The 14,583-nt window shown below is 36.8% G+C and overlaps 1 protein-coding gene across 7 annotated transcripts in view; it reads left to right on the top strand.

The window, feature by feature from the left end:
- Positions 1 to 14,583, top strand: part of SEMA5A (semaphorin 5A) — a 329,582-nt gene that overhangs the window by 88,097 nt on the left and 226,902 nt on the right. For 6 of the 7 annotated variants that reach the window (XM_027681100.1, XM_027681135.1, XM_027681108.1 and 3 more), the window contains one exon: positions 10,828 to 11,026. In XM_027681100.1, the coding sequence (XP_027536901.1) occupies positions 10,894 to 11,026 (133 nt within the window). In that variant the 5' untranslated portion in view covers positions 10,828 to 10,893. Of the gene's footprint in view, positions 1 to 8,430; positions 8,501 to 10,827; positions 11,027 to 14,583 lie in introns of those variants that run through there. The other variant, XM_027681093.1, reaches the window with a different exon arrangement.

Genomic DNA, 14,583 nt, shown 5'->3' with positions numbered 1-14,583 from the left:
GACATCAGTGACACTTCATGTAATTTAATCTTTGACTGATGAAAGCTGTCAGCCACTGAGAAACCATTGGGAAAGATGTCACCAAGCAAATTGGATTTCCACAACATTGTTAGTATGTGAAATAACTTTACGGAATAGATTTTTTTTTCCTGAAAGCTCTTAAAAATGGAAATCATTAAAAAGAGCATCATCATTAAGAATTAGATAAAACATGAAAGTCTAAGTAAGTAAAATAACATAAGAGGGTATTTCAGACTTGGAAAAAATTGAGTATATTTATTTTATTATTTATAATACACAAATACACAGAGCAGCACAGTGTATGCTCTGAAGAAAACCCACAAGAGGCTTCTGTGTATTGAAACAAATATATCAAGAGCCATTCATTCCTCATTTAGTGTTAGGTTTTTTGACATCTCCTTATTTGTTGTTTGACAGCTTCATTGGGTGCATTCCACCAAATAGTATACGATTTCTGTTGTGTCAAGTTTTACTACTTTTAAACAGACAAAAATAGAACTTAAATTTTTAACAGTGATGTTGGAGTAAGAAAATACAATTATGTTTTATTTTCTTTAGAAGGATTTTTTTTTCTTGGTCATGCTGTATTTTAGGATCTAGAAAAAAAATAGGCAAGTTTGTATTGACAGAAAGTTCAGGCATGTGCGGGGATGTTCCTCATATGTGTGAAACCTTTGTGAATGCACAGGGGCTTAAGTATAAGTGTTGTAGTAGTTTTGAACTTGGCCTTTTCTTTTTGCAAACTGATGGGTTGGATGTTTTAGCTCTAAAATGCACTTTGAAAATCTTTGTACCTTCCATTATTTTTAATTTTACCTGTTTTTTTTAGGAAAGGATTTATTAACTTGATTTTTCACAGAAGTTTTAAAATATCTGTATCTGGCTTCAGGATTTAGTGAATAACTAGCAAAAGGTGGATGAATTTTCAGAAATATCTAACAGAAATAATGATTTTGCCTACAGACTTCTTATTCCAGGATTCTGATAGCTTTATCAGGGTTTCCTATGTTTCTGATGGACATCTTCAGATGGGAGAGTTGTCTGATTTTTCTATTGCAGTTCTGAATTGAATCAGAGATCTAAATGTAAAATCTAACATGGAAGAGTGTCATGTGGATTGGTGGAGTCCCTTTTGAGCACTGTTACCTATAATCATGGGGGGTTAATCGTGGGATTACAGGAAACATTAAACAGTGCTTTCACTTGTGTGTTGAATCTTTGTAAGTGTGTGGAAAAAAATTTGTTGATGTATAAAAAGATCTAAATCTTTGCAGAGATAAAGAGCAACAAAGTGAGGTAGTAGTCTACTTACTCCTTGAGCAACCTGCTCTAGTGTTAGAGACTGCTAAAACCTGCTAGGTGTTTCTGCCCATAGACACCATGACCAGAGTTGGAGCTAGATGATCTTTAAGGCCCCTTCCAACCCAAACCATTCTGGGATTCTATGATACTCTAGCATTTTGTATAATCAGTGCAGAGACATTAAGTGTTCAGTCCACCTAAGCATTCTTTGTTGGATACTCTATTGCTTGTCCAAGAACTAATGGAGGAATCCAGAAGCTTGGTGAGATGAGCGGGTGTTTTAAATACTTATCTTGATAGAAAAGGTACATACAATTAAATAGGGGGAGAACAGAAGTGTTCTGTAGCAGTGATGTGGGATGGGAGCTCTGAGCTGCCTCACCTCTCCCTTTCCTTCATATCAGTCTGCTAAACCTTACTGTCACTTAAGCTGTTGCTGTAAAGAGAGACTGTTGGTTATGGATGGGAAGAAACAAATCCAAAGCTGGTAATGAGATGAGAGTTGAGAGGAGTTGGGAGTCTGAAATGCATTTGTGGATGGGGCCATGGAGCCATGGAGCCATACAAAAGTGTTTTCTTCCACTGTGTAAGCTGTGACCACCATGCATTTGCTGAAATGTGTTTAATACCTACTGCCCTTTAAAACCCCATGAAAGAACTGCAGGGCTGAAGGATAAATTTGCTATTATTATCTAATAGAAGCAGACTGTCACAGTAGTAATTTCACAACAGTTTGGAACTCATCCAGCAGTTTTTTAAAGTAGTAACTACCTTAATATAATCTTTATTTTGAAAGTTTGCCTAGTATTAATGTGCAGAATATCCACTAATTGTTTTGTTTTAGCAGTATAATTTCATTCTTTAGATTGGTGATTCACATTTAAAATGTATTCTATTAAGTTTCTATGAAATCTAAATACTGGTTACTATCCAGTAGTTTTATACATTGATATACAAAATGATAGGGAACTGTTTTAAGTTGAATATAATTTTTTTTTTAAACCCAGCTATTTGAAGTTTCTGTAATATTGTCTTCCTTCTGGTTTCTCTTTACATCTATGTACAAATTTTGGCATGTTTTTCAGTACAGTTTACAAATAAAAAAGTATGTCCAGATGGCTGCAGCAATAATCTGTGATGTGATGATCTTCTTTCTTAATTATTCAACACATATGACTCCAATTTCTGTGTTGCCTATTCCCAATTTATATACAACAGCTAAGCTTGCATTACTTTCATCTTTCCTCTTTTTTACCTGCTTCCATTAACCTTGCCTTCACTCAAAACTACTTCTAATACATCTTCAAGATTTGACACAAATTTTCATCCAACTCTGATCTTCTTCATTCTTCTCTCAGGTGATAAAATTTCTCTCTTCCCAGCTAATTTTTTTCCTGGTTATCTCAGTGCACTGTTGTCTGCTGCTCTGTTGCATGGATCTCCTTCCAATCCTGAACTTCTGCTTTTTGTACAATCAAGCCATGTTTTTAAACTTTCTATTTTTATTTTTTTTTTTTACATATATTGAAGTTTCAGCACATTGTTAATGCAAATGATGTCACAACTTTACTTTTAATTGTCACTCCGGTCCCATATAGACTCCTAATTCTCACTGGTGAAATTTCAAAATTCACTTTTTCTATGACCCCCTCACTATACAGGGAGCACAGAGGCTGTTTTAGCAGGAGATTACAAAACGTAGGTTAACAGTGAAACTAGGGAAGAACAAAGTGAGTTTGAAGGTTGTTCAAGAAATGTCTTCGTTGCAGTAGTTCCCCTCTAGGCTGAAACATATTTCCTTTCTAAAAAAATGTAGCTAGTTATGTGAAATCAACATAATTATGTAGCTTAGAACAAAGGAAAACACAGTACTGTAAACTGAGATTGTATTTGCTAACAAATATGATGAAAATAAGTGTTAAAAATACTTTAACTGTCTTTTTTTTTTGTTTTTTTTACTAACTCTTCTTCAATAAGGTGGACTAGCATACTATTACTATATTCCTTTTTAATGGGTAAATAAGAATTTTCATCAATAATTTTCATTTACTGAGGTGTAGAAATATGTAGTATAGCAACTTCAGTCAGGGGCAGTGTTACTAGGTCTCTGAAAGTACAAGTTGCTTGGAAAATTGTTGTCCACAGCTTAATATATTGTATTTTATCTCTCAACAGTGTGCCAGGGATATTTGGAAAAAATATTTGCAAAGGCCACTAACAACATGGCTGGATAAACGGAAAGAAACTTCCAAAATGCAGTTTTTGCCATGTTTTGTGACATTTTGTAAGGAAGTCCAGTTAATGGCTACATGATTCTGTTGAAATTGGGGATTTTGATTCAGCTATAGCCAGAAGAAAGATATCTTTCCAAATCATAGACCTTCCTACTGGATGGGTGAAGGAATATTAAAGGCAAAATGTGGATATGGCTATTCTGGATGCTGTTTCTCTTTGTGGTCACAATTCACGCACTGTAACACGTGCTTTGTAAGTGTGCAATGGATTTTCTCTCTTGTAGTCAGATACTATATTCACTTTTCACTAGGCTTTATGAATAACTCCTAAATACAGACTTGTATGTACTGTGTTGTGATACAAGTGAGAAGAAACACAAGCTACCAATGGTGCGCAGTACAGGGCTCAGACCTTTGCACGAAATAGGAACATGGCTGCGCTTGGTGAGAGGTGCATCCAGCCCAGCATCTGGTCTTTGTCAGCAGAAGACAGCACGTGGATCAGGGAAGAGGGTGAGACTGCAGGGAGCAGCTAGTGGGATTTTTCCTGAATATTGTTGCAGTATCAGGCTCAGGAAGTTTCTGAGTTTCACACAGCAAAATGGGAGAGTCGAGGTATTTCATAGCTTCCCAATCCCATTTTGAAGCCATGTAATTTTTTAAAATGAACAGGACCCTGTGGTATGGTCTCTGTTTTGAAATGCTGTTACTCACAGCACCTGAAAGTATATTTCTATTACAGAACAGCTTGTGTTCTATGTCATATTCATGGTGTTGACAGTTTGTTGGTACCTAAGAAGATGTGTTTGGTTTGCCAATAATAGTACCAACTGGAAAAGGAGCAGGGAAGTGTTGTATAGAGAGAAAAGAGAAGATGAAATTTGGGGGGGGGGAGGGTGTTGATCCCTTAATTCTTCCTTCTCCATTTCCTTTTCTTGCTGTAGCTGACACTTCTGTGCTCTCCTGGCTCATTTGCTTTCACTTCATGCCTTTCCTTTGTCTGTTAAACTTCCTCTGATTTTTCTTCCACTTTTCAGACCTTTATTTGCAAACAATCATTACCATTTTGTTCTTCCATTAAAGGTATTTTGTAAAAGAAAAACTTTGCTGGCTGAGGTCTGTCTGAGGTGGAGAATCCTTCCTTCCACCACCTCAGGCTGACTTCTGATGTCCAGTCTGAGGATCACAGTTCAGTGGGTGTCCCAAGCAGTGCATGGGGAAAGGTGCTCTCAATGACTGGACCAAGAAACTAGATGAGTGGAAGGAAACTTTAGGTAGGAATTTGGGTCTTGTGAAGATACCAGAAAGACTGAGGAGCTAATGGATAGCTAAGAAAAAATGGATTTGAAAAAAATACTGAAATTTTGCTGGAACTTGGGCCTAGGCTGTGCTGATTTGACTACCTTTATTCCTACCCCTAAGCTGCCTGTGGTGCTCTTCTGTGTGGACCTGCTGGGTTGGCCTGTGCTTGCTCAAGGCAGCTGTGGTCCACTGGGGCTATGCCCCACTGATGAGGCAGTCAAGCCCACAATGTGATACCTGAGTTCTGAGGTGCTATTACAAACTCCTTGCTTCAGGCCATTGTTCTTGAAGCAGTGATTCCTCTGTGCAAATCACAAGTTTCAGCTCTGAGAAGCGCTGGAGAACTAGCTTCGATGACAGATTCTTCTTTTATGAGTTGTCACCCTCAGATACTGATATTAGCAGACTTTTGGCAGAATGTCACTATGAATTCATGGATTGATTTTTGACTGTGTTACTCAATGGCAGCTGATGGCTGTCTGTCTCTTGCAGATCTTAAAATTCATGCCACTAAAGAAATGAATGACAATATTAAAAAAAAATGAAGGAACTCAGCAATCAGTTTGTTAATTGAAGCTGACTCTCACTTTATGCAAATACAAATTAGAATATGCTACTCAGCCGCATAGTAAACAGTCTGCATTGCTGGGTCTGGTTATAAGACGTGATAGTGTACAACTAGATCATTTCACTGAAGAAGATCTATAGCCTCCAGTCCCATCTTGATGTTTAATGAGGTGATCTTTGAGCTATTGATCTAATCTAATTGTGTATCTGAGTGATATGCAAATTGTTTTCTTAAAACTATACTGAGTAAGGAATGTATTTCAAAGTAATTCTACTATAAAGAGGTATAGGTTTGGGGTTTTTCATGCATTTGACAGGAAACAGGATTCACTATAATAAAAACAACTTGGGGGTTTTTTTGGAAACAGGCTTCTTGATGCCTCCTCCTGGCTTCCATCCTTTTTTCCTTCTGGGTTCCAGGGTTTGTCACTACTGGTGTTGCCAGAACTAGGAACTGAGAGTATACACATTGACTTAGAATTTACCTAAATTTTTTTGGTAGGTGTGATGACAGAGTCTTTTTTATATATTCCTTTCTCAAGCAATCTTCCTCTCAAATATTTTTTATGAATTAGAGGAGTTTAACAAATCAAGAAAAATTACAGAAAAAGACACTGAGCTTGCATCTCAGGGTATTCATGTACTCCAGTTTTATGACTATATGAATGCTGATACCCTGATTTGTCTCTATGCAGTGTATAGTCTTATTTCACTAGCAAAATACTTTTTTTCAGGTTTGTGCTTGTGCACAAAGGTGAATGTTATCTGGAGCAGTTACTTAGCACAGAAAATTTTTATCAAACTTTTACTGTTTTGCAAACCAAGATGTGGAGCAAAGTGCCCAGGGAAAATGGAATGAGTCTCCCACAGCAAATTACATGAGCAGCGACTGTGAGAGTAGACACTAGTGTGCATATAAAGAAACCCCAGACCTGCTTCTGGGTACAGGTACCCTGAACCAGTCCTGAAACTGGTATCTTTTAACCATGCCAAACTCTGCTTTTTGTATACTTATATTGACATAAGCTCACTTCATCTTTCAATGAAAGTGCAGTGAAACTGACGCTTACAGAATCAGCAAAGTTAATTATTTGAAAGAAACTACTGCTGGACAGATGCAGTTAGTGTGGCAGCTCTCTCTTTTATACAGCAGTTTATTTTGATTGAATGAAAGAAAACACAGTTTATAATTCAAAGGTAAATTGTACTTCCAACACAGTGTATTTTAAATGATGTAGAAATATGGACATCCCGATTATTTAATTTTAAATATGTGACTTCAGTGCCTGGAGGGAATAGTCTAAAATGAATCTACTTGGATTTAGCAGGAGCGATTACCTGCCTCGTATGCTTAGCTGTTCACACTTTTTCTCTTTAAAGTGTTTGTTTTTTTTTTTTTGGCTCAGCTAAAATAGAAAATCACGAATTACAGGATTTTTTTCTTATCAGATACTGTTGATGGAGAAACCAAATGGTACATTTGTAAAATATAATACCTTTGCCTAAAGGGTCTCATTCATCTTTATATTTCTTCTAGGCAAGCTGGACCAAAGCAAAGGGAATGAGGGAGAGAATAAGTGCATAAGACCCTTTACATACAGGAATAAAATAATATATTGAAATAAATTGCATCTTATAATGCTGCTTATTCTGCTTTCGTTTTGCATCCTCAGATTGTTTTACAGACTTGTAAAATGCAATTTGTCAGAAGTCTGATTAAAGGTCTCTGCTAGAAAAACTATTCAAATAATAGGTCAACGTGCTGTTTCCCAAATGTTTTGCGATAGTTAAAAAGTTGGTCAGTGTCACTATTTGGATATATCTCGAAGAGTTTTGACCTGACCATTATGTTTCATAGTTGAGAGACATTTGCATATGGAAATTATACAAAACTCAAGGAAACCAGCCTAAACTTTTCATGTTTAGGCTTCTCTTGGCTTTGTCTTGTCATGTCTTATGCTCCAGGCTATCACTTTTTGCACAATAACTACACTTTCAGTAAGGAGAAGGGCTGAAAGATTGCTTTGCCTGCCTCAGGACTTCTGACTTGTTGCAGTGTTTCAGCTCTGTTTAGGTACGAAGTTCAGGTGCAACCTCCTCAGGCTCACTCTTAACAGCTGTTATCGTGGGCAGAGATGGAAGTTGTGTAGCAGTTCTTACTCAAACATGTGCAGAAGGGAGAAATCTAACCCTTACAAGTTCTATGGAAAAAGATTTGGTTTTGAAGTCTTTTCTAAGGTGTCTGTTCATCTGTTGATGCTGTGGGTATATGTTGACGGTCTGTGTTTTGTTTGTGGGGTTTTTTTTGTATTTTTTTGGGAGGTTGGGGATGTGTGGGTTTTTTGGCTCTTGGGAGCTGTTTGATTTTGTTTGGTTGGTTTTGCTTGTTTTGTTTGGGGATTTTTTTAAAAGTTATGTTTTATTTTTTACTCTAGCATTATATTAGGTGTGGTCTCCAGAATTCTTTCTCCTTCCGTGCATACAGTAGTGTAGTGAAGTGGATAGTGACTTAACTTGTGATGAGGTTTCTACCTGCTACCTTCATTTACTGTTCTCTTGTCTATCAGGGTCTCTGAAAACTCTCCTCTGAGAAGGTGCAAGTAAGTTTCTTGCAGTTACTCACCATGTGCTTAATATATTTAAATTAATACATCTAAAATCATTAATAGACTTAAATTAATAAAATAGTGTAAAACATTTAAACATCTAGAAGTCGAGGTAGAGAGAAACTTGAAGTGAGATATATTATCAGAAGTGCTTTTACATCCTTCTTTGTCTCTCCTTCAAAGACAAGGTTAGTCTTTGGATATACTAGTTGAGAGAAAGGAGTGTATCCTGCCTCCATTTTTGCCATGTGAGATGCATGCACTGAGAGGAGAGGTTCAGCTAGGAAAGAAAAAAACCTCTTTGGCCTCTCTTTGGATTTAGAGGCTGAGGAAAGGTATTGTTGTGAAGGAATCTTTGCTTCTGCTACTGAGTTCTGTTCACAGGGGGTAGGTGGGGAGAAGTTTTCTGGATACATGAAGGATACAAGGCATCAGACTTGTCAACATTTACATCTTAGTCCCATGAAAGTCAGTATCCTTTTTGTAATGGAAACCGAGACATCCATAAATATATAGATATTTAACGTTTCGATTAAGAGTCCTTTTCTTTCTTTCTGCAGAAACAGGATTATCTTTTTGTAGTAGTAGATACAAAAGTACTACAGTAGAGCTGTTTTTTTGAAACTTGACTGGGGTATGAAAGCCTCGTTACATAAAGACCACGGGGCTTCATTTGCAGACAGGGAGATAGAGAAAGCTGGGCTTCCAATATAAATGTTTAATTTTATTCTTGTTTAATTTTTGTCCACTATATTCACAGATTTATGGGTATTCCTGAGACTAAAAATTAAAATAAATAAAGTTTTTGGCTTTTTTTCATCATGAAAGTACCATATTCCTTGGTGTTGGAATACTTACTGCTGTACTGTGTGCAAGAAAAACAGCCTTTGAGAGTCTGTGATGTGGTATCAGACCTTTGTTTTGCTTCCTAAATCATATATGTAATCTTACAGAAACATGAATTAGAACTAGCTGCTAGTAATGTATTTGTATGATATTTAAGTTAGGAATATCCATTAGCTATGCTATAGCCCACATAAACTGGTTGATTTTGTATCAGAATATTGTATAATGTGTTGAAATGTCATCTTGCAGAAAATGGACTATCAAAACATTGGAACAAGAGCTTTATGCCCTTATATACCTGAGTGCATAGAATTTCTATGAGCAGATACTGCCAGCTGTGAGCAACAAACAATTTGTAGAGACAGGTTCATATTGGTACATGACATTGTAAGGTATACTACTTAGGAAGGTAAGAATATGAATTTAACTGCCTAGAAGCTTCCCACCTTTTTTTTTCAGTAACATAAGCAAATTTAGCAGAGAAGATAAAATTGACCATTAAATTTACATGCCGCTCAGATGTATTATGTCTTTGATCTATGTATTTTAGTTTAAAATAAGGATTAGAAGTCTCCAGGTCTTAGCTGGAAGGCATCTAAAGGCAGCAAAATAAGATGGTAGAAGAGCAGTTCATCTTATGAAGGCTGATGCAACAGAATGCTAGGGAGCAATGTTTACTATCCCTTCTGCTTTCTGAGTGTAGTCTTTAAAACACACTGCTCTTACAGTGGGGTATCTTTTAATTAACAGCCCTTTGTTTTATGTATTTAGGATGTTTATTTTACACAAGTATAAAGTTTCCATCTTATTAAATAGCACACTGCAAGTCAGTGAGATCAAATGTATTAGAATCAAAATCACTGATTTTTTTTTTTAATGAATTACTCTATTAATTAGTAGAATGACTTTTCTACCACTATGGAGTTGTCTCAAATCTCTAGTCTTCTCCACTGAAAGGCAGTGATGTCTCATAACTGTGTGCTATCAGTAAGCAATTTTGTGCGACTCAGTAAAACTGCTAGTGGCAAAATTTTTTTGAGTTGCATCGTTAGGTTGTTACTGCTTGGAATGTTCTAATGATAAAACTAAAGGAATTGGGATGGACCTAAAACTATATCGACACCGTACATATTCTGTTACTTATATAAGTGTCTGGTTATTGGATGATTCAAAAAATCAGGGATTGAACTTCAACTTTATTCTGGTTCTAATGAAAACAATTACAGTGTTGATTCATGTCTAAATTTTAGTAGAAAGGGGTCTTCAGCATCAGAGTCTGCAGTTCCCAGCCTTGTCATTGGTCTTGGCGAATGGGTGCAAATTAAGCCGGTGTCAGAACCGGTGACCCTTACTCCTGTAAAGCAAAAGTATATCAGAGCATTGAGGTGAACCCTGTTCTACCACTTTCTGTGCTGTGCTATATGTATTCTGCAGGTAGGCAAAGAGATAAATGCTCTAGGGCTGTTGTTCTCCCAAAACAGTCAGTAACATGAAGGAGCAATTCCTTTCACACCTTGTACTAGCAAGGAGTCGAAGCACTGTTTCCTCTGTGAGGAAAGCAGAACAAGAAGCAGTGGATCCAAGTGAACAGGGAAGATATATTTAAATACATATGCTGTATTTAAGAGAATAAAATAAAAAAATGTTGGAGAACATTATTTTTCCCACACATGTTAAAAATAAGATGTTAAAGTGAGGGAGTCGGGTTGGGAGGGGTAATGAATATCAGTTTTTTAGTCTCACTGGGTGAGAAAAGAAATCCATATTGCTAAATTAGGTAACTCAGGTTTGTGAAGTAATTAGAGGAGCAGCTGATAGCATGCTTTTGAGTAGTCAAATACTACAGAGATAGAAAGAAAGCAACATTGTTTTGTTTTAAAGATCATGAATTGTCTAATTTTTCATGCAGTTGGCTCTTGTACTTCAGTAAATTTCTTTGAATTCTCCAGGTGCTTTTCCCACATGAATGCAAGAAGAGTAGACAGTTAAAAGAAGTGACTGCTGTGGAGGACAGCATGACCACCATGAAAGGAAGCTGTCTCTTCTCACTGCTGTTGGCAGGACTTGGGGTGTTAGGAATACTGGAACCAACAACAACAGAAGATACGCACTGCCACAGAGCTGAGCACCCAATTATTGCATACAAAGGTAAGGAGTGAGCGCAAAAAAACTTTACTCAGGATTTGCGACTGAAAATATCATTTAAAGATAGGTGACTCATTTTCCTTTGTGATTAAAACCAGCCTGTACTGTTGCATGGAGTTATTCCTTTCCAGGTGCAGGATTCTGCACGTGTAGACTTAATCTCATGAAGTTGCTCTTGCCCCCTTCCTCCACCCTGTCTAGGTCTCTCTGGTGGCAGCCCGGGCCTCAAGCTTACCACAGGGTTCTTTGAATTTGGTGTTATCTGCAACCGTTGCAAACTGCATTCTGATGCCTCCCCTTGGTTGTTGATTAAGGTGTTAAACGGGACAGGTCCCATGATCAACCCTTGTGATATTCCACTTGTTACTGGCTCAGGTGGAGTAAGGGGTATTAAATATTTACTCTCTGTTCTTGATCATCCAACTGACTTTTTAGCCCTCTAGTTTCCTACCTGAAGAGACAGACCATAACATCCTAATTTGCAGTGAGACAATGTTGAGGTAAATGACATCCTCCACCATTCCCTCATCATTGAAAACAGTCATTTTATTATAGAAGGCAAGTGAGTTGGTCAAGAATGATTTACCTTTGACAAATCCATGCAGACTATTCTCAGTCACCTTTTTCTCATCTGTATGTCCAGAAAAATGCATTCCAAGAGAACTAACTCCATAACTTTTCCAGGAACTTCAGTGAGATAGACTGGTCTTTAGTTCCCATATTTGTTTTCCTGCAGTTACTTAGGACCTTCCTTTGTGACTTCTCAGAGATAAAAAGTGAATGGTTATCTTGGTGTCTGTGGATGCAGCTTGTCTGACCACAGGCATTTGTATAGACTGAGATCTTGCAAGTCATCCCTGACTCAGGCTGTATCTCCTGTTGGTAGTTCTTGAACCCCTTTTGCTAAACAACAGATACCTTTAGTACCTTGTTGGTGGTATTGAGTCCCTCAGCATCATCTGTGTCTGCTGGCACTAGGTCGCCTGCCCAATGCACCAATAGGCTTATATTTTCCTGCTCAACCTCTCATTGCTATTGGAACAGTAGAAGCTGCTCTTGTTTCCCTTGACATTTTATGCAAGTCTGAACTCCCTTTGTACTTTGTTTAACCTGACATAGTCCCTACATGCCCATGTGGTCTTTCTAAATTCCTCCTTGCTCACCTTGTTCCTGCTTACATGTCATACACACAGCCTTTTGGCGTTGGAGCAGCACCATAAGTTCCTTGCTTCACCAAGACAGTCTTTTCATACATGTGGTTGTCATTTTGAGTATTGGGGTGAAGTGCTGAGGAACAGCTGGAACAAAGCAAAGAACATTTGGATGATGTTTTCTGTAAAAACCTAAGACATTTAATAACTTATCTGACATTTTTTTATTTATTTGAATTGAGATTTTTTCCACTAGTGTTGCAACTTAGAATGAGTTCCAAATAGTTTGTAGCTATGAGGATGTAGGGATTAAGATGTATTATATTACATATTGCATTCCTCCTGTTTTTCTAAGAAAGCACATGTGTATGTTTTTTGTTCCAATGAATTAGAATTTATTGAATTTTAATTGAAAAAAAATTTGTTTCCATTCTTCTTATAAAGAAAATAATATTGTGTTTTTTACAGAAAGTATTTTGTTATGGCATTTTAATGGTTTAATAAAAGTAATGGTACCAGCTGTCCCTTTCTTCAATACACTGGAGAAAACTAAAATTGTTGCGGTCTTTACTTGGAACAACAAACCATCAGTGTATGGTGAAGGTGGGACCTTTATCACTGGTTTGTTGATGGACTAAATAGTATGAGTTATTCTGATGACAGATCTGGTTTCCTTAGCATTCATATTACATGTATGATTTAGTTTAAAATGTTATTTTTTATCGTGACATTCATACATAATGTTGTAAATTAAAGTAATTGAAGTAGCACAGTTAAAATTCTGGCACTTCTTAATTTCACAAACTAAGAGATCACTGCATGTAGTTTTTGTATATGCAACTGTAAAAGCTAATAATTGGTACTCATTATCAGAGCTACATGCTAGGAGTTGATTAAAAACATATTGTTTTATGAATCTGATTCAATCAATATTTAGGAAAGTAGCTTGAATTTAGCCTGATCCTGCCTTTTAGACTTTTCTTGTTCTCTATCATATTTAATTTTTAGTGATATCCTTCTGGCTCTAAGTTACTATGCTAAGGCTTTTTGGGGCTAGAGACCTACTCTATCACCTTGTTTCAGTTCCATCTTTTGATGTAGCCAAAGAGAATGTCACAGTTAGGGTTCACTGAACAAAACCAATTCCTTTTGCTGTAAATATATGTGGGAAATACAATTATATTGAAACATTTATTGTTTCTATGTGTGTCAGATTTTTAATATGAGATTTAGTAAGATTTTCAATGCCAGACTCCTTCTTGAACTTTGTGGTAAAAATGTCATTAATCAGTGCATATCCATGACATATCTTAGCCTTTATGAACTGACATATCTTGAAAAATATTCTGGCAAGCTGTAGTTCATACTCACCACAATGATCTGTTTGGAGTCATTAGTAAATATTAAAAAGTACATGTGGAAACATATTTGCAATGCAGTTTACAGTATGTGATAGCCTTGGTCTAGTAACCACGGCAGTAGTGGATCAGGGGTTGGACTTGATGATCTCAGAGGTCCCTTCCAACCCAGCTGATTCTATGATTCTATGATAGCTAGGTAACATAATTGGTGTGGGCACATGGCATTTCACTTGTAGTTACAGGACTGCTAGTTAAGGGAAAACAGAAGTTTTGAAACCAAAGGAAAAAATGCTCGAGAGGTGTGTCTTTGAATCCATATGTTAGGAATGGACTACTTGGGGTACTAAAATATAAGAAGAGAGAGATGTGTGAGAAGAGCCACTCTCTAAATGAATCCTGCAGTGGGAGTTGGCAGGTTTCAGCCATCTTTCTGATTTCTGTATTTTTTCTGCAACATTTACTGGCTTCATCAATGCCTAGGAAAATGCCCTTTGTATCTATTGATGTTATATTGGTGCTAGACCAACACAGAGTCGACAAATCAATTTGTAACAGCTAAAACCCCTTTAATTTGATTGCTGCATTAATACCCTATTCTGTAAAGTCATCTTGTACTAGTGTTAGATCCACCAGAGCTAAATACTGAGTGAGATGCTGAACATCAACCAAGGCTGAGTGGTATTGAGTGGTAGATACTTTAAAGCTTGTAAACTCAGTACTAACTTTACAGAGATATCAACAGTTTTGTTTTATTTATAACTGACTGAAGCTTGCTTTTTTTTTTTTTTTTAGTTTCTGGTATGCCAAAATAGCACTGTACTTATTTGATTTGTCTTCCTTTGAAAGGGATGGTAGATGGAGTATAAACTATTAAATAAAACTAATGGAGTGAGAGTCTGGTGTAGCGTATGGATGAACAGCTGCAAAAAACTAATAAAAAGACAAAATAGTCCCCAGGAGTTGTCATAGTGAAATATGGAAAAGGAGTGTATCTACTGAAAGAGCTTACTTTCCTTCCCACTGGCCATCAAAAACTGCTCACTTAGGT

This window comes from Neopelma chrysocephalum, unplaced genomic scaffold (genome assembly GCF_003984885.1).
Source record: "Neopelma chrysocephalum unplaced genomic scaffold, ASM398488v2 Primary Assembly neopelma1_22b, whole genome shotgun sequence".
NCBI classification, from domain to species: domain Eukaryota; kingdom Metazoa; phylum Chordata; class Aves; order Passeriformes; family Pipridae; genus Neopelma; species Neopelma chrysocephalum.
This window is presented reverse-complemented; position numbering and strand designations above follow the sequence as displayed.